This window comes from Pantherophis guttatus, chromosome 4, assembly GCF_059756535.1.
Source record: "Pantherophis guttatus breed Tessera chromosome 4, ASM5975653v1, whole genome shotgun sequence".
In the NCBI taxonomy this organism is placed as follows: domain Eukaryota; kingdom Metazoa; phylum Chordata; class Lepidosauria; order Squamata; family Colubridae; genus Pantherophis; species Pantherophis guttatus.
The window spans coordinates 62839746-62864920 of NC_142066.1; the positions used below are offsets into that span (position 1 = coordinate 62839746).

Here is a 25175-nt window from a genome sequence, read left to right on the forward strand (position 1 = left end):
TAACAGGATTCCATTTTTGCATACAGGCCTAAGGATTACAATCCTTAGAAAAACATAATTTGAGGAAGTATAATTCCTCCAGAGGCTATTGAGATCCATATTCAAATGTAGTTATTGTTATTGCAGCTGTTATAATCAGCATTCAAGGAGTACACAAATTTAATTGATTATTTTAGACAATCATGGCCCCTTGCCATATTGGATTTCTGGATTGGATTGTTGTTAATGATGGTTCCAAAGATTATTTAGGGATATCTAGCTTTGGAAACTACATGTGCTTCTTGTCCTCTTCTGTATACAGTTCACAATACAAAATAATAGTTTTTGGGTATGTACTACCTCTTTTGGCTCAAACAAAATTCATGGTTCTTTCTCAGTGTTGGTTGAAAAATTATCAGATAATTATGGGCATAACTTTTTTGCTTTTGTAAAATGCATAAAAATGGGGATGAAAAAGCAAGTTGAAAAGCACAAACATTAGTTTTAATGTCACAATGATATTTAATGAACATAAATGCTGGCTATTTAAATAGTTATTCTTTTTGCTTTAAACCAACAATGATTTTTCTCCCACTAGGGTGACTCCGGGGGTCCACTGATGACATTTGATTCAAGACGAATGTGGTACCTTGTTGGAATAGTGAGCTGGGGGGATGAATGTGGAAAACCAAATAAGCCTGGTGTCTACACACAAGTAACTTACTATCGAGACTGGATTACTAAATATACCGGGCTTTGATATAATAACTATAAAAAGCTGCACATGTTTGAAGCTGCATAGATGACATCTAGGTGGTACAAAGGACTATGATTTTATATAAAAATATTTGTGTTATCCTATAAGTCATTAATAAAACTAGCATGTTTTAAAAAGAAATAATATATTTGGACTGTTAAACCAAAGCACTATTGTAAAATGTGTATTCCCAGTGAAAAGATTGTAAATTTGCTTTCACATAGACTGAATCATTTCGTTCACTTTCCAACTGTTCTGTTTTCCCGTGCCTTCAAAAGACATTAGTGAAAGAGAGTCTAAGTCTTAAAAACACTGAGCATTATCCTTAACTATTAAGCAGCTACATGTCAACAACAGTCCTTGGTAAGTTTGACGTGGGCTGCACAAAGCATTCATTTTTAAAGAGATGCATATTAAGATTTCTGGGCCTATCTGACAGAAAATGAGAAACAGAAATGTCTCATTGCTAGGCATATCTAAGAACAAAGGTGGTATTCAGTTGATTCGCACTGGTTTGGAAGAACCGGTTGTTAAATTTTTGCGCAGTTCAGAGAACTGGCAAATCACACTCCAAGCTGGCCCTGCCCTGTCCCTCCCTGCCCCTCCCAGTCACTCCTTATGTTACATCTGGCAGAGCTGCTTCTCTCTGCTTCCCTCACTCACTTGTCTCGACCACGCGGTCCCCACGCATGGCTTACCTTCCTGCCTCAGGTATCTGCCTTCCCTGATCTCTGCTCCTCACTCAGCTGCCTCCCCTGTCCCGGCCTACTTTTCTGCTGCCTGAACTGCCTGCCTGTGCCTTCCCCGATCTCTGCAGGTTTCCCCCCAGCATCCTACCTTTCTGCTCCATTTCTGCTGTCTGTGCCTTCCCCAATCTCCACAGGTTCCCCCCCCCAAATGGCCCTAACTTTCTGCTCCATTCCTGCCTTCCTTGCCTTCTCTGATCTCCGCAGGTTCCCCCCCAGCACGCCCTCCATTTCTGCCACCTGTGCCTTCCCAGAGCTTCGCAGGTTCCCCTCCCAGCACACCCTAACTTTCTGCTCTGTTTGTGCTGCCTGTGCCTTCCCAGATCTCTGCAGGCTCCCTCCCAGCATGCCCTACATTTCTGCTGCCTGAACTGCCTGCCTGTGCCTTCCCTTATCTCAGCTGCCTCCCCACCATCGAGGGCTACCTTTCAATAAAGCCATCCTATGGAATCATTACTTGTTTTTCAAGAATATGTGCTACTTGGCTTGAGTACAAGCTGAGCCCAATACTGAACCTAATTCATATATTCTGTTTTTTAAACTGAGGAATAAATTTCAGAAAAAGAAATCAGTATTGTTCTTTGAATGTACCTATGAATTTCATTCGATGACTTCTTAGATTATTTTGGACTATATCTTTTTTGTTTGTCCCCATTTTGTTGGACCCCAATCCCGCTCAGTCTTAAAAGTTTACCACACTTGTGAGGTCCTTCTAGTTGCAAAGCATAATCTGAAAATATGTTTGATTATTAACAAAGCCTCAATGATATCTTGCAAACCAGTTGTTATAGGTTGTAGAGAAAGTGGTGGCACTTCAGCTCCTGCGGTCATTGGATGAAACAGATTATCTGGACCCTTTTCAGTCCGGCTTCAGACCTGGCTACAGCACAGAAACTGCCTTGGTCACGCTGATGGATGATTTCTGGCGAGCCCGAGACAGGGGTCATTCCTCTATCTTGGTGCTACTTGACCTCTCAGCGGCTTTCAATACCATTGACCATGGTATCCTTCTGGGGCGACTGAGAGAGCTGGAAGTGGGAGGCACCATGTTGCGGTGGTTCACCTATCTCTCTGGTCGATCACAGTCGGTGCTGGTAGGAGGACAGAGGTTGTCCCCTAGGCCCCTCGTCTGCGGGGTGCTCAGGGCTCGGTCCTCTCTCCCCTCCTATTTAACATCTACATGAAACCATTGGGTGAAATCATCCGATGACATGGGGTGGGATATCAGTAATATGCTGATACCCAGCTGTATATCTCCACCCCTCGTCAGTTCAGTGAGGCAGTAGATGTGATGTGCCGGTGCCTGGAGGCTGTGAGGATCTGGATGGGAGTCAACAGGCTCAGACTTAACCCAGGCAAGACCGAATGGCTCTGAGTATTGCCTCCTAAAGACTATTTGATTGTCCATCCTTCGTTCTGGGGAGAGAGAAAGTGCCCCCCTCAGAACGGGCTCGCAATTTGGGTGTCCTTCTAGACTCACAGCTGAGATTGGAACAACATCTGACAGCTGTAGCAAGGGGGACCTTTGCACAGGTTCATCTGGTGCACCAATTGCGATCCTACTTGGATCAGGAGGCTCTCCTCACAGTCACTCATGCCCTTGTCACCTCATGGTTGGACTACTGCAACACGCTCTACATGGGGCTACCTTTGAAAAGTGTTCAGAGACTACAGTTGGTCCAGAATGCAGCCACGCGAGTTATAGTGGGTGCACCTAGATACACCCACATTACACCAATTCTCCGCGAGCTGCACAGGCTCCCTATCAGTCTCCGGGTGCAATTCAAGATGTTGGTTATTACCTTTAAAGCCCTACATGGCTCAGGACCAGGCTATCTTCGGGACTGCCTTCTACCACATAGCTCCCAGCGACCAGTAAGATCCCACAGAGTCGGTCTCCTCCAGGTCCCGTCAGCTAAACAATGTTGGCTGGTGGGCCCGCGGGGGAGGGCCTTCTCTGTGGCTGCCCCGGCTTTCTGGAACCAATTACCTCCTGAAGTCCGGACCGCCCCCACCCTATTGGCCTTCTGGAAAACGATGAAGACCTGGCTCTTCCGGCAGGCCTGGGGCGTTGATCTCGTTAGTGATCTTGCGAGACCCGGCCACAAATTGGAGTGTATGTGTTTTAACGTTTTAATGTTTTCTTTTAACCTTTGTATGGGATATTGTTGCATTGTTTTATTCTCTGTTGTAAGCCGCCCAGAGTCCGTTGGGAGTTGGGCGACATAGAAATGCGACTAAATAAATAAATAAATAAATAAATAATACTTTTCTTAAAAGTTGAGGATTTGTTTAGCTCACCAACAATTTTTGTTGAGCTAGTTGAATTGGAAAAACAAGATGCAGAGACAATATGTTTTTTAGTTATGAAAAATTTAAATAATGTTGGACTTACTAAGAACTACCTAGAAAAAAAAATTAATAGGATTTTGCTCTGATGGTGCCAGCATTATGCTTGGGAGAAAATCTGGAGTGAGCACTAGAGTAGCAAAAGAGTTTCCAAACATAATTATATGGCACTGCTTAAACCATCACCTCCAACTTGTTTTAAATGATTTGATAAAGGAAATAAAGCAAGTAAAACATTTAAAAATATATATTGATAAGATATAAACTGTTTTTCATCAATCCAATAAGAACCAAATTGAACTTACCAAAATAGCCAAACAACTTGGAATTGAAATTATAAATATTGGTAGAGTTTTAGGACCAAGATGGGCTGCCTGTAGTTTAAGGTCAACCCTAGCTGTGTGGCATGCTTATCCAGTGCTACACCAGTATTTTAATTAAAATGAAAAATACTTAAGTATGGCTGCCCGTCTTAAAAATATATATTTTATAACTAATTTGGCATTGATGATTGACATTCTAAATGAAATTTATCTTCTTTCAAATGCATTGCAAACAAGAAATTTAGACACAATAAAGGCTGAAAAACTTGTGATAAGATTTATTAAAGCATTTGAAATGCTTAGACAGGAAAAGGGTGTATCCAAAATAAAAAGTTAATGAATTAATTACTTCAGAAACCTTCAAAAATATAAAATTTGTAGAAAATCATCAATTTGTTGGGCTTCCTCAGGAAAAAACTTTTAGAAAACATCATAACAAATTTGAATAAAAGACTAATGGATTGTGAACATTAAAAAACAGATTGTAGCAAATTTCAAGACAGAAATAAATTACAATTTCTCAATTTTTTGAAGCCAGATTACTGGAATATTGAAGAAGTAGTAGTAGTAGTAGGAAAGCAGCTGAAGAACAATTGCTCTTATTTAGTGACCATTTTAATTACCAAATTAATATTAATGATTATCGAGATTTTGTAGAAATGTTTTTTAAAATTCCCAGAAATATACAATTCCTGATAGTATTCAAAAAGCTAAAGTTGCCTGTTTCCAATATATATATCTAATATATAACAAACCTAATGACTATTAGTCTAATGACTACTGGCCTACCTCTAAAGGAATGGGACCCTATTCCTACAGTCAAAAAATGGTTAAGAGTAAATCACACAGCCGATGAAGCTCGAGTATAACTGATGAAAGATGCAAGTGAGGATGCCAATCAAACAGCGGTTTGGAAATACCTTAAATAACAGTTTTATTGTGTTTTTTTGTCAGGTATTTAACAGTTTTTCATTAATATTGTAAAACTCTTTCTTGTAACAAAATCTAGTTTTGTGTACCTCTTTTATTATTCTTATTTAAGTATTAAATGCATGAAATAATAAACTACCTTTTGGTATATCTTTTTTTATACTTAAAACAGTTATTAGGACAAAGAAGTGATGTTGAGTTGGCTGTGCCCACTCAGTCACATGCCCACCCAGCCACGCCCACCCAGTCAGATGACAACCCAACCATGCTCACCCAGCCAGTCATTAGAGCAGAGAACTGGTTGTTAAATTATTTGAATCCCACCACTGCCTAAGAGGTCAGGATTTAAAGTAGAACTGCTTCCCATTCAGAAATATGTAAACATTGCTGTAGCTTTTCTTCCTGAGCCCCCTCATTATTCTATTGTATCAGAAACATAATGCATTTATTAGCATTTCCATCTATGGGTATAGCAAATGTTAATTTTGATGGTGATGGTAGTGGTGGTGCTAGGGTAGCATCCAAAACTCCTGCATTGTTTTCTGACATTCTCCTGCAAAACCTTCTGGGAAGAGAAAATAGATAAATATCTTCATGAAAACATGCATAGCTGTCAATCAGCACTATGCCTATTTAGTAAATTTGTAGAATTCCCTTTTCAAAGCTCCACCCTGATGAATATACTATATTTTGATTATAACAATTTATTGAAAATTCTGTAATCTATATTTTCTCTTTCCTCCACCCTCAAATCTTCAAAAATAAAAGTCAAGCAGGAATCACCATGTTGGCTGACTTCCAAAATTAAGCAGGGTTGGGCCTGGTTAGTACTTAGATGATAGACCACTCTCCAGAATGGCAGGAGGGAAGATAATGTCTGTCAAGGATCAGATTCTTGGAATGTCTTTGAAAAAGCTGTCAGTTGTCATCGGAACAAATTAAGACAATGAGTATTAGTCTATCCTGTCACCAAGAGTAAAAGCCAACTGAATGGCACCGTGCTAATTAATCAACAGAGCACTATCCCAACTTTGATCTTTTTTCCCCATTAAATGATAATTGCTCTATTTTGGAACAGAGGGAAAAACAATCTAGTCCTTAGCAATGTTTCTCAACTACAACCTGCCTTTTAACCCTTCTTTCCCTTCTGAACAGTTTTGCTCTCCAAATCTTTCCCCACTTGTGTTCTTTCAACTCTACTTTACCTTCTTTCCCCAAGACTCTCACTATTGATTGGTTCCCCTACCAGGGGGCAGTACTTGACAGGAGAGGGGGAAGGAATCTTAGCAGATCTATGCTACAACCCCAATGAAACTCCACGGGGAAACACAGAAGTGAGCGTGAAGCAGCGGCTACATTCAGCGCAAGCGCACCTTCTATGTCATCATGCCGCTCACAGCTTCAAACATGGAAAAAGTTTAGATTGAACTAGACCTAAGTTTCAATAGCTGTTTCTCTCCCACTCTGAGATTCTCAGAGGGATGGAGATGGGTGTAGGAGATTTGGCTACTGTTGGTGTATCTGAGTTGGGGGAGGTCATAAGTAGATGACAGTGATCTCCTCTCAGACCTACAAGAGAACACATTCAGGTCATCTGGCAGTTTATGATTCTCTTCAGTAAGGGAAGGAAATCTGCTTAGCCAATAATGTTCTTCAGGCTTCTCCACTATTAGTCAGAGAAGTTTTTCTTTGCTCCTCTGATCTCCCTTGTTAATACATTCCTGGCCTGATTGTGTGTATATATATGCACATGCACACACATACAAACTCTTGATAGGCGCACATATGTCCTCACAAAAACTAACATATAGAGCTGTGATAGCACAGTGGTTAGAATGCAATATTGCAGGCTAATTCTGCTGACTACCAACTGTCAGCAGTTTGGCAATTCAATTCTCACTGGCTCAAGGTTGACTCAGCCTTCCATCCTTCCAAGGTGAGTAAAATAAGGACCCAGATTGTTGGGGAAAATATGCTGACTCTGTAAATACTTAAAAAGGACTGTAAAGCACTGTGAAGCGATATATAAATCTAATATATGCTATATGATTTCATAGTATTAGTAAATTCATCCAAGTCTTTTGAAGCAGCTTCAAAAACACTCGTCAGTGTACTTGCAGCAAGCCTGTAGTTCTAAGTTTGCTTCCTCATCCAAGACTTCACTAATTTGACTACGGGCTTTGTGGTTTTAAGTTTCTGCCTGCAGGTGGGGATGAGATGGATCATACCAGGATCAGAAAGACGTATAGCTGCTCTCAGGAGAAAGTGATAAGCATCTTTTAACACAGAGTAGCAATGATCCAATATGTTCTTTCCTCTGATGAGACAGCTGACATGCTTAGTGTATCTAAGCAACTCATGAATGAAATTAGCTCTGTTAAAATCCTCTAAAACCATGATGGCGAACCTATCGCACGCATGCCAGAAGTGGCATGCAGCGCTCTCTCTGTGGGCATGTGAGCTGTCGCCCCAGTTCAGCTCCACTGTGCATGCACATGCACCTCCTGTCGGGCAGCTGATCTTCGGGTCTCTGCCGTACATGTGTGGGGGGCAGAGCATGTGCAGGGTGACCTTGCGTGCATGCGTAGGGGTAGGGGGCATGTGGGGGGCATGCACATGTGCAATGGGGCACGCATGGGTGGCTGTGTGCGGGGGCACAAGCGCATGTGCGGGGGCACAAGCGCATGTGCGGGGGCAGGCTGCAAGCATATGCATGCAACGCATCCAGCAGGCTGGACCATGTGCCTCTCCTATGTGCCTCTGTCTATCGGCTACTGCTACTATTGCCACTGCCACAGGCCAAGACAAGATAAGGCAGAGGGTAGGACAGCTGCTGCCAGATACCATCAGCCCACTATTCTGTTCCATCTCTTCCTGCTTGTGGTTGGAGAGCAGGTCACTGCTGGTCATCTCTTTGCCCCCTCGTGGGTCTTAGTTTAGTTTAGTTTAGTTTAGTTTAGTTTAGTTTAGTTTAGTTTAGTTTAGTTTAGTTTAGTTTAGTTTAGTTTAGTTTATTTGATTTGTATACCACCCTACTCCCGAAGGACTCAGGGCGGTGAACAGCCAACAATAAAATACATAGATACAAAAAATTTAAAAACCAGATAAAATCAAATTAAATCATTTTGGCCCAGACAGATTAAAACACCCCAATAATTTAAAAACAGATTAAAATTTACATATTTAAAAAGGGAAGAGATTAGGCCAAGCCCGCCTGATGGAATAAAAAGGTCTTCACAGCACAGCGGAAGGTGCGCAGATCCGGGATCCTCCGTATCTCCAGGGGGAGCTCATTCCAGATGGTAGGTGCCCTCACAGAGAAGGCTCTCCCCCTAGGGGCCGCCAGTCGACACTGTTTGGCTGACGGCACCCAGAGGAGTCCCTCTCTATGAGAGCGTACTGGCCGGTGGGAGGCTATTGGTGGTAGTAGGCGGTCCCGTAGATAACCAGGTCCTAAGCCATGAAGCGCTTTAAAGGTGGTAACCAAAACCTTGAAGCGCACCCGGAAGACCACCGGGAGCCAGTGCAGCTCGCGCAGGAGAGGTGTTACATGGGAGCGCCATGTCGCTCCCATTACCACCCGCACGGCCGCACTCTGCGCCAGTTGGAGCCTCCGGGTGCTCCTCAAGGGGAGCCCCATGTAGAGAGCATTGCAATAGTTCAGGCGGGTCTTGCCTTTGGCCTGCACATGGAGCATGTTCTCCTCACAAACCCGATGCACCTTGGCACTGCTGTGGGTTGCTGACACCACCAGGGCTGCCAGCAGCTTGCACAGGTCCATTAAGCAGTTGCTGTTGCTGTCCAGAGCACCAGGTCAGCCTGAAGGAAGGAAAGCGGCCAACTAGAAAGACCAAGTAGAGGTGGTAGAGCACACCCAGGCCCAGCAGGCAAAAGGTGGCCACTGCGAGCAGGGAAAGCCGGATCTCCATTAGTGCCATGTCTGCCCAGGCCCAGTTGGGTTTGTGTGCCTCCCCCCATCTCTGCTAGGCCTGGGTGGCCATGACGCTGATGGGGATCCAGCTTTCCCTGCTTGCAGTGGACGTCTTTTGCCTGCTAGGCCTGGGTGTGCTCTACCACCTCTACTCAGCCTTTCTAGCTGGCCGCTTCCACTCCTTCAGGCTGGGTAGGTCTGCCAAGTGGCAGCAGTAGTGGCAGCCCACTGCAGGGCTGAGGTGCATTGGGTGCATGAGGGGAATACACTCTGTACACAGGCCAAGGGCAAGACTCACGAGGGGGGCAAGGAGATGATCAGTGGCGACCTGCTCTCCAACCACCAGCCAAAAGAGACAGTGGGATGGAGTAAGTGCATCCAGTGATCCGCATCATGTGTCTCCCCGCAACTTCTGCCTGCTGCTTGGATAGCCAGCCCAGTGGTGGCAGCGTGCATCAGTTGAGGGGCCGGCAGGCTGCAGCTACAGCTGAAAACCATTCCCCTGCACACAAAGGGAGGTGAGCACATGGCCGACAGTGTATGGCTGAAGCTGCCCCACCCCCTACCTTGTCTTACCTCACACCACGGGATGAGCCTTCCACCCACCATCCCACCCACCCACCAGAGACCCCTGGATTCCCTCTTTAACCCTGCCCGGTCCCCACAGGCACTACCCTGTTGAGCCGAAGTGGTGCAATGGTTAGAGTGCAGTACTGCAGCTACTTCAGCTGACTGCTAGTTCAGCAGATCAAATCTCACCGGCTCAAGGCTGACTCAGCCTTCCATCCTTCCGAGGTGGGTAAAATGAGGACCCAGATTGTTGGGGGCAATATACTATTAAGTATACTGTCTTTGGTGTAAGCCGCCCAGAGACCTCGGACAGTGGGCGGAATAGAAATAGGAAAAATAAATAAATAAATAAACAAATAAATAAATAATAAATACCCATGTGAGTGATGTCAAGCTGGCCACACTCCTGGCCATGCCCAATCAGCCATGACCAACTCAGCAGCACCCATCCTCCCCCCCAGCCCTGGAGGACAACCACAATGCTGATCTGGCCCTCAATGAAATTGTATTTGACATTCCTGTACTGCAGTAACAATTCTCCTCAAATTGAGTTTTAAATGTAGGGACATTAAAGAAGACATCTACCTTGAGACATGCCTTGTATCTGAGACTGGTTTTTAGGTAAGAAACTGTCATCATTAAAAAGTGTTCCTGGGCACGTACAGTGGGCTGGCAACTTAATAAGAACCACTTGAAGAATTGTTTTGAACAAAAGAGTTCAGATGACATTAGCTGACCTGACCTGACCAAAACATTCAATATAAATCCAAACTTACCTGGATAAAACTTAGAATGCACTTTTAACATCTTTGGTGCAGTGAGTTCTGGGAAAGAAAATACTCACAATGCAGTATCTTCCCATCCTTATTGTTACGATTTCCAGTTAAAAAAATAATTAGGAGGACATTTTTGCTTTTCAAAGGATAGCTTGGCTTTAAAATATTCTTCTTTCGGGAAAATCCTGATGCTTTTAAAAGACACCTGCTGGACAGAAATAACCATATGAGCAGTGAAAGAAAGCTATATTTGATTTATAAAGCAAAACAACAACACAGTATCATCTGATGCAAAGAGATTTATCCATCAATGGTGAGAATAAACTATAGTCTGTGCCACACTCTTCCTTTTATTGCTGCAGGGGGAGGGGGAAGGTGCAAGTGCTGAATTTTTGCTTCTCACATGGAGAATGCTGAGGATTGCCATCCTTTACTAGGCTACTAGGCTAGATTGAAGGTATGAGAAAGTTAAAGTCATCTACAACCAGTGATAGGATTCAAATAATTTAACAACCAGTTCTTTGCCCTAATGACTGGCTGGGTAGGCGTGGCTGGGTGGTCATGTAAGTCCGTGGGCATGGCCAATTCGATGTCACTCATGTCAAAGTGTGCCTCCCTTGCCCAGCCTCTCCTCCCCCTGCCTTGCCCCTACCCTTCCAGCCACTCCTTGTCATGCCCAGCTGCTCGCCTTGCTGCCTGGCTGGGTGAGCGCCTGGGCGACCAGGTAAGTGGGGTGGCTGGGAGGGGAAGGCTGAGGCGGAGTTGGGCATGGTGAGGCATGCTATTCAGTCGGTTTGCTGAACTGCACAAAAAGTTACCCGTGTGAATGGGCTGAATCCCATCACTGCCCGCAGGATAAAAACATTTAATTTTGAATTAATTCAGAATTAAACCTTTGTTCTGCGTAACTCTACAAAGCCACAATTTGCTGTATTTTTCAGAGTATAAGATGGTCTGAAGTATGAGATGCACCTAGCTTTTGGGGAGAAAAACAAGGGGAAAAAAATCTGCCTCTGCCTCCCAGCAATTTGCCTCCTTGCAGCAAACAGTCAGTTTCAGCTCCATCTTCAGCTTCAGCACAGCCTGATTAGCACAAGCAGCTGATAGTTGGATTGGCCTCCTGGTGATCAGCTGTTTCTGGCTGCAGGGATTGCCATAGCCTATTGCTGCCTCCGTGTGCCCCATTTTCAGCCTTCGCATCCCATTTTCAGTCTCTGCATGCCCCATTTTCCACCCGGCAGCGGTGATCGGAATACATGGAAAATGGAACACGCAGAGGCCAAAAACGGGGTGCATGGAGGCAGCAATAGGCAATGGCAAACCCTGCAACCTGAAACAGTTGATGGTCAGGAGGCCAATCCAACCGACAATCAGCTGCTTGTGCTAATAGGCTGTGCTGAAGCTGAAACTGGAACAGGCTGTTTGCTGTTTGCTGCAAGGAGGCAAATTGCTGGAGGGAGAGGCCAAAGGGTGGGGGCCAGTGGATGGGCAGGGCTACATTCAGTCTATAAGATGCACCCAAATTTTCACCCTCTTTTAGAGGGAAAAAAGTGAGTCTTAAACTCTGAAAAATACAGTAATAAGTTGGCATAAAAATGACTGCTGGGATAAAACCATCATTCTTCAAATTTATTTTATTTTATTTATTTTATTGGTTCAATTTATATGCCGCTCTTCTCCAGAGACTCAGGGCGGCTTAAAATGCGTTAAGCAATAGCCTTCACACTTTTGTATATACCTGCTTAGTAGGGCTTTGGTCCCCCCTCCAAGCAGTGTTCTTTTTTATACAAAGCCAGCTTATTACCCCCACAAACCGGGTCCTCATTTTACCTATCTCGAAAGGATGGAAGGCTGAGTCAACCTTGAGCCTGGTGAGATTTGAACTTGTAGTAATTGCAGGCAGCTGGTGTTACTTAATAGCACTTTAGTCTGCTGCGCCACCAACTTATACTGAAGATGTCAAGTTATTTTACATATGGGAATACCTTAGCAAATAAATATCTCCTGAGTCCTGGTATAGATTCACAATGAACAAGTCCCTGTCTCTATTAACCTTGTTCCTTTGTGGATGCTTATTATGATTGGTGAAACATGGGCCATGCTTGTGTGGCCAAAAGCACTTCTTTAGAAACCCACTGCATGCTTTCACATTTAGTATTGTATCTCAAACAGTGGTGATATTGCTTAACTGGTTATGAATTAATATGCAGGAATTTTTTTTTATCCTGACTTGAAAGAAAGAGGAATAGATTCTGTTTCTAAGAGTAAAGACACATGTAACATTTACAGACCAGTGGGAGCAATACAGAAGTTCCTTCACTTTATTTAGTTTTTAACAAACCTTTTCTTCTCCCTAGTGAAGTGGAAGAAAGTCTGATCTTGCAAATTTGCAGCAAAATAAACTCAACTTCAGGCTCCACTAACTAGCTACTATCCAAATATTCATAGTTCTGAAAGTATTTACTCTATAAAACAGATTAAAGACTTAATTTACAAATTAACAGATATTGTACAACAATGTCAGGGTTCCAAGTAGTATACCCATAGCAAACGGAACTCCGAGGCAGGTAGATTCCTTAAAGAACAGCTTTATTGGATATATCATATTGGCATGGATTGGTTAAAAACTGACTCTAAAGGTTCCCGTGGTTTTCACCTAATTAAAAGTAAAAGTCCAAAACAAACAGTCACATGGTCCAATCAGGGTGCTGTCCAATTGCTTGGTAACATCACTCCTCCTCTCTTCAGTCACCTGTTGGAATGTCCTTGGTTCCCAGGGGAAAGTATATATTGTTTTGGCTACAAAACCCCAGCTATCTCTATTCCCCTTCCCTAACTCTTATCCATTGGGGCAACACTGAAGCCTCAAAGATGGCCCCAGTCAGGCCAGCTTCAGAGTTGACTAACATCTTATATAATATTAATCATTTGAAATGTGGAGTAAGAATAACATCTGAACCAATATTTATTTTTAATGAATATATAGATTGTGTGGTGATGCTCAAGAGTGAGACTTTAATCCTCATTGCAAGCACTCTAAAATACAAGTCTGGTTTTAAAAGTGAACTAGTTCAAATGACTTTGCTGTGATTAAAGCCACCTATGACTATGATTACCTTTGTTAAATCAAGGTGTGGCACAGACTTTAGTTTATTCTCACCATTGATGGATAAATCTCTTTGCATCAGATGATACTGTGTTGTTGTTTTGCTTTATAAATCAAATAAAGCTTTCTTTCACTGCTCATATGGTTATTTCTGTCAAGCAGGTGTGTTTTAAAAGCATCAGGATTCTCCCGAAAGAAGAATATTTTAAAGCCAAGCTATCCTTTGAAAAGCAAGAATGTCCTCCTAATTATTTTTTTATCTGGAACTGGTAACAATATGGATGGGAAGAGACTACATTGTGTGAGATCCAGGAAGAGGGAAAGTGGTGTTGAACTGGCAACCCCCACGCACCCGCAAGCAACTCCAGAGCTTCCTGGGGTTCACAAACTTCTATAGGCAATTCATTCCAGCTTTTGCAGAAGTAATCCTACCCCTAACGGAGCTACAAAACCGCATCCAACCCAGCCTGGCCTGGTTGCTAGATTGCCAAAAAGCATCTGAGAAGTTAAAAAGACTCTTCGCTGAGGAGCCGATTCTCCAGCACCCTGACCCAGAGTGACAGTTCATCATTCAAGCCGATGCCAGCGACACAGCCACGACAGCAGTACTTCTGCAAAAGGACCCACAGGGTCAGCTCTTGCCCTGCACGTATGTGTCTAAAAAATTCACTGACACCGAGAGATAGTGGGCAATATGGGAGAAGGAGGCTTACTGTTCTGACCTAGGCTTTCCCAAAAAGCAGAATCCTGGTCTCGACAAAACCTTTTCTTAAACAAATGTGAATTCCTCTCATTCGCATTCAGCAAAGGCCTGGCAAACAGTCTTTCAAAGGTTAATTTATGACTACAGACTTTATCTAGCTTGGAAAGCTGCCATGTAAATATTTTTCAAATGCAGTGCTGGGCAAGGAAAGACTTGGCACAGAGTCGTTAATATTCACGGACAGATCTTCACACTCCTGAGCTGAACGACCGAATGAACGAATTGTTTCCTGCAAAAGCCCACTCCCCTTTCACCCTTCTTTTATTTCCTATGGGAGGGGCCATCATCATCCACCTGTGGCTTTACTCCCAAGTTGACCCTGATTTCTTAGCTGTTCTTTTCTTCTGGAAACTCTGCACATGAACACACTGGGAACAGGCTCCAGTTGTTCCTCTGCCTGACTGCTGTTTAGCTCCAGAGGCAGCTGATAACTTCCTGATGGCCTTGGCCCCCTCTCTGCTCTGACGCAGAGCACTCATCCAAGCTTTCCTCAGCCTCAAGGTCTGGCCCATATTCCTCCCCAACCACCTCACTGTCCAACTCTGCTGCAGCTCTGCTGACCGCTCCATGGCCACAACACTTATGCAGTCTGCTGGGCTCTCCTCTCCTAGAGGCACTTCTTAGAAGGGAGTAAAGTGCCTTTTGAAGTCTGGATTGATCATAAAAACCTTGAGGCCCTAAAGACCCCCCCTCAAAAGTTCTCTCCCAAAGAAATCCACTGGGCACAGTATTTCAAATGGTTTAATTTTGAGCTAAAATACATCCCAGGGGGGGAAAACCTGCTAGCAGATGCACTATCCAGAAGGCCACAATTCGATAGTTGAAAGGAGAAAGTCGTCTATGCAATCATCTCCCCTTTTCAATAAGCGGCACAAGTCACCACCAGGTCAAACCAAATATCAAAACAACCCCAGAGCAGGGCAACTGACAGCTGCACTAAAAGCTGCACTTCCAGCTGATCAGTGGTTTAATGAAAACCAGGACATCCTGACCATGAGAGAGGGACTAGCTTGGAAAGGGTCCAAACTATATGTCCCCACCAGCTTGAGCTGGCCGATCACTTTGGCTTTGTAAAAACCCTCCACTTAGCCCAGAGGCAATTCTGGTGGCCGAAGATGAGAGCCAATGTGGAGGACAATGTAAAAAGTTGTGCTAGCTGCGCCACCATGAAGATGAGGCCAGAAAAACCTCCTGGACTTCTCCAACAAGTAGCTGAACCCAGCCAGCCCTGGGAGAAGATAGCTATGGATTTTATATTCGAGCTCCCGGAGTGGGGGGAAATAGTCATCTGGACTGTGATTGACATATTCTCTAAGCAAGCCCACTTTACTGCCTGCTCCGGATTGCCCTTGGACAGGAAACTGGCTAAACTGTTCATCAAGCAGATCTACCAACTCCACGGAGTGCCTTGCTGGGTAATCTCAGATAGAGGCGTTCAGTTCACCACTAAATTCTGGAGAGAATTTCTGAAATCCATCGGGTTGACTCAGGGATTTAGCTCAGCTTTTCATCCGAGCACAAATGGAGCTGTAGAATGTACGAACGCCATGGTAGAGCAGTACGTAAGATGCTATGTGGATTACCAACAGAAAATTGGGCAGATCTGTTGTCTTTCGCAGAAATGGCTTACAACAACGCAGTGCGTAGCAGCACTGGACTAACCCCCTTTCAAGTCAACAGAAGCATGGAATTTGTTCTCATGCCTGAGCTGCTGAGAGAGCCACCCTTCTTCATGACTCTTGCCAAATGGATGGAACTGTTCAAGAGGAGTTGGGAAAACACCACAAAAGTGCTAGCAGAGGTAGCAGAAGCATACAAAAACAAGCAGATAAACACTGATCTCTTCAACCCCCTTTTGTGTGGGAGATTGAGTTTACCTGTCCATCAAATACATTAAATTGAAATTGCCCCAGCAGAAAGCTAGGACCTAGGTTCTTAGGACCGTTTCCAATAGTGAAAGTAATTAACCCAGTAACAGTTCAACTTAACCTCCCATGCCTCCCAAGCAACAGCCTCGGTCCTGATTCACCTAGGTTCATTAGTCAGAACCTTGACACACCCACTTAGAACTTTTTCAGCTTTGCTCTCTTTTTATCAGCCTGTTTTTAATGGGCTTGGTGAGCCCATTGGTGGGGCATCTTCCAAAACCTTGCGTATTACTGGCCAGATGTATTGAAATTGTTCAATCCATCCAGAGGTGGAAACAGCTGATTGGCAATGGGGCAGGAAAGTAAGTAAGATTCATTCATTCATTTAAAAAGCCATTTGATTCAATTAATGAATTTGATTTTAAAAATTTGTAAAATTGATTCATTTGATGAATTTGTTGACTTATGAACCTAATGGGCAGGTTCCATTAGATTCATACTTCAAGGACTACCTATAGTTTCATGAGAATTGGGAAATTTGTACTCATAACACTGCTGAGAGGAGTTGCTTATACTTCACCAAGGCCAACTGTCCTGAGATTCTGGAGGTGCACAATATCTACAGAGAATCTTTCCATTAACATCTTACTGGACATTGATTGGACTATTGTGCTTAACCCTGGGGATAGAGATTTGGGGTAATTTTCTTTTTTTAAAAAAAATTCAATAATAATAAAATATTTTACTTATCTACTTTAACAAATCTCCTTTATAATATTAGTCCTTTTTGTATCCCCATGTTTCTAACTTCTGATTTTATTATCTAACCATTGGTAAAATAAGTCCCATGTCAAGAAATATTCAGTTCCTGATTGTAATCTATCCATTTCTGCACATTCTAATATTTTTTAAATTATATTCTTGTCTGTCAGGATCTCTTCACTCTTCCAATGTTGTGCAAATACAATTCTGGCTGCAGTTAGTAGTCAAATATATATTCCTTTTGTTATACTTTTCCGGTAAGATGCCCAACAAAAATATTTCTGGTTTCAAATCTATATGTTGTTTTATCATTTTTTCCAACCAAGTATGTATTTTCATCCAATATTTTTTGCCTTTGGGCATATCCACCACATATGATATGAACCAGGTGTCTGCTTACACTTCCAACATTTAGTGACATGTTTTTAAACATCTTTGCCAATTTTGTTGGTGAAAAATGCCATCTATAAAACATTTTATACAAATTTTCTTTAAGTGCAGTGGACATAGTTAATTGAACATTTCAATCCCACAATTTCTGCCATTTATCCAGTTCTATTGTATATCCAAAGGTTTTAGCTCACACTATCATTGTCTCCCCTACCTGCTCACTTTTAAATTTAATACTTCATAAATAACAATATAATTTCTTTATCAGTTTATCATCTGTTCCAGTTAATATCTGGTCTAATTCTGTTAATTCTTTATTAAAACCATACATTTTTGCATCTTTCTCATATCAAGATTGTATCTGTACTACAATACTCCATTTCATCCAATTGAGGGTTACAAATGGAATTAGTAGACACAAGAGTTAGTAATACCTAGATTGCTTACTTTATCCAGCAACTAGAATTTTTCAAGTTTACCTGGAAAGGATTTTCAATATCGTAATACTATATATAAATATAATTTATATAACCTATCAATCTAAGTAGTGTTCTTCATATACTGTAGTAAAAATGTGTTACAGTAGTGTCAGTGTTTGTCTCTCACTGATGTCAGTATTACTTAATATATGATATGTACTATTATTATTGTTGGAAGAAAAATCAGGTCCGGTTCCAAGTCGCGAAAAAGACGCTGAAATAAAATGGAGGTACGAAAGAAGGTCTCTGTTTATTTGATAGCCAGAAACTTCAGTGACAACATGTTTCTGGGGTGGCTGACAAAATGGAGTTGAGAGTAAGTAGACATTTATATATTCTTTGGGCTTTGTGATTGAGATGCCTGTTCTTATGGAAGAATGTCCTTTAGTGTTTTAATGGCTGTTGACAGATTCCTATGAGGTCATGTAGGGGTCATAGCTGGCTCTACAGGCAAAAGGGGAAATGCAAACCCCAGATGTTTTATTTGTCTGAGCTACTCTTGTCAGCTTCATCTCCTTACATATTCTGTTGCTTATTTGGAGTTTCTGGCCGCTCTTTACTTATGAATAGTGTGGCCCAGTTTCTGAATGGATAAAAAAAATCCATTCCTAAGGATTAGCCTCTTCAGGTTTCTGCTTGAAGCTGTTTTCCTATACCAGAAATACTGGGGCTGCTTTCTGCTTTTAAGAAGTCTCTCCTGTTCCGGTTGAACTTCTGGCACCTTCAGAAGCGAGGTCTACAAGCTCCGTGGCCCCATTCTGAGCTCTCCCATCAGGGGCTTCATTCAAAGCCATAGCCACCCTGGAGGGGTGGTGAAGCAAAGCCGCATCTCCCCTCCCTGACTCAAAAACCCCCCTCACCCAAAGACTAGGAGCAGCAGCAATCAAAATGGCTGCCATGAAGCTGGGGAACAGCCAGAAACTATAAGTTTGTGCAGGATGAGAGAAACGGTGAATGATATGTTGTCTGGATGAGAAAAGATTTATTGCTGAAGCTTGACCCCTCCCCCAAATTCATGTGGAATACATTTTAGAAAGATTTATTAAAGCAGTATGCAATTATTGTGAAAAAACATATTGGAAATTTAAAAAGTAAATATTTGTTTAAAAAGAAAATTAAACTGGAAATTGAATCCTCAAAAGGTGTGATATTAAGAAGGCATATTTAGATGCTGGAACCATAACTCCACCCTTTCTTCAAATAATTTCCTTTAAGTATTGGATTTATAAGTTAAAACAAACAAGAAATAAATCGGATTTGTCAAAATAAAAGCAGAGAGGCAGCAGAGTGAAGTAAAGTGCGCCATCTGCTGATGAAAGTGAATTTTTGCAACTTGGGAGTAAACATTGAAATAAATGGAAATAACTATTGAACTATACATATTACCTTTTAACCACTGGAGACTGGAATATTAAATAAGATTTTGCATTTGGAGACCCCTGAATATTGGATATATAAAAACGAGTGAAGGAGTGGAGCATCCCTGAAGTAACTAACTGATTTAATTGAACATTGATGAGACATTAAAACTTGACTTGGAGGCTTGGTTTCTGAACTGACGATTGTGGAGATTTAAACGGAATGGAGTTAATGATTCAAAGCATTAAGGACCTTATAAGGACATGGTGGAAGTATTTGATCGTATAGATAGAAGACAGGAAAATTGTATACAAGAGACAAGGAGCAAAGACCAGGACAAGAAGGAAAGAATGGAATTAACAGTTGGAATAGAAGGGGAATTAGAATTAAGAAACCAGCAAAAAGAACATAACAAGGAGACACTTTTAAAATTAATAAGGATTGAGGAACTAAAACAGGGGGAATACACTTTAAAAGATTTAAAAAAGAAATGGGAGGAACAGGAAGAGGCTTGGGGGGAAAAGATAGGATTTAGAACAGAAAGCTTTCAAATTAAACAGTGGGAAAGGGCAGGACAAGGAGAAAAAATTAAATTATGGATTCAGACTATAAACCTTGAAATAGATGGAATAAATGACTTAAGAAAAAATATGGGAGACAAGTCAAAAAAGAGGTCGGATTAAAATTAGAAAAAAGATAGAATAGGAATATGTTGAATGCTTTAAATGATCGTGATCAGGGTGGATTTGATTTAAATCGAGTTGATTTAAATCACAATTTAAATCATGATTTAAATCACTAGTAAAAAGGCTTGATTTAAATCAACTTGATTTAAATCATAATTTTTAAAGAGCAACTGTCATCTCTGCTATTCCTTTGACCCATTGTTGACTCACCGAGTCCGTGTTGCAGAATATACAGCCTCATGCTACATAACTAAGCTCTATGCTGAATAAACTAAATTATGTATCTTAAATAGAAAACTATCTTACGATAGATTTTTACCCCAAAAGTTTTTTATTAAAATAAATTCGATAAAAAACAAAAAAATCCGATTTAAATAAAAAAAATCTGATTTTTTTGATTTTTTAAAAAAAATCATCGATTTTTATCCACCCTGATTGTGATTGATATTATAAGTCACTATTGAGATATTAAATAATGGAAGAAAAAAAGAAAGGAACTTTAATATATATATAGAGGAAGAGTTCAATAATGGGAATATGAATAATAAAACAGATTATCATGTCTTTGAATATAATAATGTGAAGGGGGAAAATGTTAAAGAAAGTTTAGAATGGAAGGGTGGTAAAGCAATGTATTAATAATATGGAATAAGGAAAATGGAATGTAATAATTATGAATTCAATTTATTTGTATTGAATTGTATGATACTCAGATGCACCATTCACATGATATATATAAACTATACAAAAAAACTTGATTTTTTTAAAAAAAGATGTCTCTCCTCTTCTCTTTCAAGAGAAATATTCTATTCTGCCTCTTTTTAATATTAAGAATAAAAAATATTTTATGGGGAGGGGGGCTTTCCTACATCATTAAACTGTATCTGATACAAAAGTAATGTTTCCAATACAATTAAGTTATGTTTAAGGGGCATGCATAAGTGCACCAGCATGCCTACCGTCCCTGTCCTAATGTTTTTTTATTCGTATCCTTTTCATGTATTTATAATTATGTTTACACTTGTATCTGTCATAAAATACATGCTTGACGAAATAAAAAAATAAAAACCTATTTTAATACATTTTAAATGATATATAAATAATAGGAGTATGCTCACTGTAATTTGCTTTATTGTAGTAAATTGTTTTAGTGATTTGTCTGCGCAAAACAGCTTGTATTCTTACTTAGTGAACTGTTTAAAATCTCATTAAATTTCAGTATCAGTATCTGATTGTGTATAGGCTCTTACAAATCTAATTACTAAATATAAAATATAAATGGTAGAGGTGATAATATACAGGGCTATAAAAGTGTGGAAAGGTTTGCTTGGATTTTTTAAAGTGCTATTTATCTAGATCACAGAGTAGGGTTTTCAGAGCTCAGAATCCCATTCTGCAGGACAAATTATGCTCACCCATGCCGTGCTTTGTATGAGCCAGTGAGCCAGATGCTATTCACTGCTACAGCATAAAAGCACAAAAACCTACCAGACCAGGGAAAATGGTTAAGATTTGGGGGGAGAAGGGCTTTTGTGTGACTAGCTCTTTATTTACTGCTAATCGGGTTTAGCCCATATTATTAAGCATTGCAACAGAAACCAATACCTCTCAGGGAAGAATCTTAGGGGCAGCTTAATAAAGCATCATAGCCATATTCAAATAGAATTTAGATAGATGCTATAAATTTTGAGTCTACATTCAGAGCATTTTTCCAAATTTCGCACCGAGGAAAAAACTCGGAAGAGTTGCTGAGCGAGTGCAACCGAAACGCTTTAGTATTATGGATATTTCTATAAGGAATATTGCTATAACACCGTCCGTTTTCTCTATACAGACCGAGTATAAATGATTGGAAAGCGACCCTGTCACCGGATGGGTGGCCGCGAGGGTGTGCGACATCGATGCGCCCTGGCTCCCGGAGGCGCTCGCTAGAGGAGGGAAGAGGGCTTCCCGCTCTGGAGCAGGATTGGCCGGCGCGATGTGACGGGCTCGGCCGCCTCCATCCGGGGCGGAGGAGGGCCGCTGTGTTTCCCCGCCTCCGCCTATGCCGGCTCCGTGAGGCTAATTCCTGTTTTTTTCCCCCACTCTTTGAGGTGTCTGCAAGTTTGCCTGCGTGCTCGCCATTCTTTCGAAGCAACCACGGTGAAGAGGAAGAAGCAGTTGGAAGCCGAGGCGGGCAACCACAACGGGTGAGGAAATGAGAGGCGGAAGAAGCCGTCGCCGCTTTTGCGTCGCGGTCTCGGGTGAGGCAGTCCAGAGAGGCCCGGCCGCCAGACGGCTTTCGGGGCCTTAGTTGACGGCTGCTGGCTTCAAATACTGCTGGCTTCAGAAAGTCGCATCTCGCCTTCCAGGTGTCTCCCACGGGATGAAGGGTGCAGGTTGCGTTCGTGCGTGCGTGCGCGGGACCTGGTGGGGAATCCCGCTAGAGATACCGAAGGGGGCGCAGGACTTGAGGCCTTGGGTGGCCTTTCCCCCTCCCTCCCCCCCTCCCTCCCCCGAAGGGAAGGAAAAGGAAAAGAAACGCCCTAGTGCTCGGTATCGCCCATAACGATGCACAGGCAGAGAAATACTCCAGCGAGATAGGAAATATTGGACAGTAATCGGCATAGCGTGTATGGATTAACGCGTGCGCCGCAGCGCTGACCTTAACTGTCATTCCCTTCCAGTTTTGACCCCACGTGCGCTCCGGATTTTCGCTTGTTCAGAGTGAAACAATGCACGTGGTTATGAAAAGAAAATCCATATTACAGAGTGATGCCATTCTTCCAGTGGAAAGATATCGCTCGATTATGCATGTTCAGATCAATTCTGTGAAGATTTAGAAGTCTGTTTTATTTATTTTTCTGTATTCCCGAAGATTATCACTGTCATACTATGAACTTTCTAGTATCTAACCTATTGGTAATAATTTATTATCGTAATATTGGATTTAGGTACCACCAAGTCCCAACACATTATTTGAAACATGAAAAACAAGACAGTAAAATGAAGAACAAACACAAGGAAGGATAGAGATGGCGAGATAACAAAGGGGAGGGGAAACAAAAGAAAACAACCTAAATTAAAAGGAGACTTCAGTCATCTCACCTTTAAAAGTCTTTAAATTAAACAAAGTTTCACAATAGAGGATTTTAGCAACATAGGATGAGAGAATGGACATCTAAAAAGCATTAAAATGATAACATTTATAGCAAATTAGTTGTCTATTTGCTTTTGGCTTTCGGATGTGATGTTTGAAGCAATGTAGCGTTGAATGGAGAGTTAATAAAAATATGTAATGCAACTAAAGCAGGTTAATGTTAATATATACAGAATGGTCTCTAAATCCATATGAATAGTATTAATTTATGTTGTTTTTAGGGATCACTGGTAATTAAGGATATAAAACCCATTTTTCAATCCCTCTATAAAAGGTTGAATAATATTTCAGTCTTAAGAAGAGTTATCAGCAAATAATGGAGGATTATCTATTTATGAATTTTTATCCTTTGTCCATTTGCTATCTTCTTTATACAGTATGGTTATATTCTTTATTGAAAAGGTTTTCAAATACAAATTTTTCCCCCTTTTTCCCCCCCCTCCCCCCCCTCCCTAACCCCCCCTCCCCCACCCTTCCCCCCCTGTGACTTCTTCGTAACAAAAAAAACCCCTAATTCATAACAGATTACTTACTCCCTCCTCAAAATACTGACCTTTACTTACTAAAAGTATTATAAATCCCCCTTTATCCATACATTTCAGAAAAGAAGAAGAGAAAAAAAAACAAAACAAAAAAAAAACAAACACATTATACTATAACTATTATAAAATAACTCTAATTTAGCATAATAGTGTTTTATATCTATGCATTATTGCAACAATTCAAAACCACCTTCCACTTTAAAACTATACAATAAGTCCTACTTTAATAACATTTCAAAGCGGGCTCCCCATAAAATCTAATTTAACATTTATTCCACTCTATCCATTTCCTCCACTCCCCTAAATGTATCACTTAAAAATCCCTTTTCTTAAACTAATCAGTCTGTAGCTAGCTTATTCACCCACTGTCTTACAAATTTACCATACACAACAATTCTTGATATCTTTAATTCACTGCCCACACTACTTAAAAATATATATATATATATATTCCATTATATCTAAATAAAAAAAAGAAAAGACAATAACTTTAAATTTATAGTCCATATAATATCTTCTTGAAGTCTTTCCACTGGATTGTTAAAACCAACATCCATAATAGGGTGACATAGCTTGCGGATGCAACAGTTTATTCAAGATCTCCAATCATATCTGCCCCCATCAGTAGTAAACATCTTCTTATATATATAAAAGTAAAAACAACCACCCGAGTGACATTATAATTGTATTCCATATAATAATAATTGTGGGTTTCATCAGGATTATTAATTTCCATCATCGTATTGGGTAACAACCCGATCTTCTGCATGTCCCAATGTGATTCTCTTGCCTTATAATTCAAGATAATTATAATATATTTATCAACACAAAAAGAAGTTTCAAAATAGATAATTCAAAACCATCAATTTGAGGCTCTTTCCATGTCCCAAAATTACGGCAATGCAGAGATCTGCCACTATCCTCAGGATAATATTGACCAATATGTCGCCTCCTCTATGTTTTCACATAATCATTCATATTTTAAAATCACTGGCTTCACTGTTGCTTGGGTTAGAAATTTCTATTTTTGTACAACCTATTTCTTTTTTTGTTTTCTTTTTGTGGGTTTGACCTCCATCCTAATTTTTTGTGTCTCGCATTTCTTTTTTATCCCTTGTATATCCTCTAATTGGTTTCCATGCTTGTCCTTGCCTTGATAAGTCATCACATTAAAATCAGATGGCACTTCTCTCAAATTTGTAGATAATCCAGCTGGGGTATCCGATAAATCCAAAGGCAATTTATCTGGTACAGTCTCTGTCTTTAGTTCCAGCTCCTTCTGCTTATCGTGTATTATATCTGAAGACGTTAAATTCATTTTCAACCTATTTTGATAAAATTCTTCCGCCCTTTCAACAGTATTTAACTGGTATCTTTCTCCTTGATATCTCAATATAATACCAACTGGGACGTCCCACCGGAATTGAATATTTCTCCTTTTTAACTCAGACACCAGAAAGCCAAATTTCTTCCTTTCCATTAATATCTTAGGTGGGAGTTCCTTGTAAATCCAAATCTTTCTTCCATACAATTGCAAATTAGAATTGAAGGAATTTTGCACAATTTTATTCCTAATTTCTTTATCTGAAAAATAGATTACCACATCTCTAGGCAATTGCCTTTGCTTGGCAGTCCAAGAGTTTATTCGATAAGCTCTGTCAATCCTACAAAACACTTCCTCAGGTTGAATCTTTAAAATCCCAGCTAGAAATTCAGAAGA

General features: G+C 41.1%; 2 protein-coding genes across 3 annotated transcripts in view; both read left to right on the plus strand.

The window, feature by feature from the left end:
* Positions 1–2050, plus strand: part of LOC132711879 (transmembrane protease serine 11C-like) — a 61957-nt gene extending 59907 nt beyond the window's left edge. The window contains exon 9 of the mRNA XM_060691761.2: positions 578–2050. Within this exon, the coding sequence (XP_060547744.2) occupies positions 578–739 (162 nt within the window). The 3' untranslated portion in view covers positions 740–2050. The remainder of the gene's footprint in view (positions 1–577) is intronic.
* A 19591-nt stretch (positions 2051–21641) lies between these two features.
* UBA6 (ubiquitin like modifier activating enzyme 6) overlaps positions 21642–25175 on the plus strand; it is an 87207-nt gene continuing 83673 nt past the window's right edge. Inside the window, exon 1 of one of the 2 annotated variants that reach the window (XM_034416292.3) lies at positions 21642–21963. The gene's annotated coding sequence lies outside the window, so the exon portion shown is untranslated. The remainder of the gene's footprint in view (positions 21964–25175) is intronic. The other variant, XM_034416293.3, reaches the window with a different exon arrangement.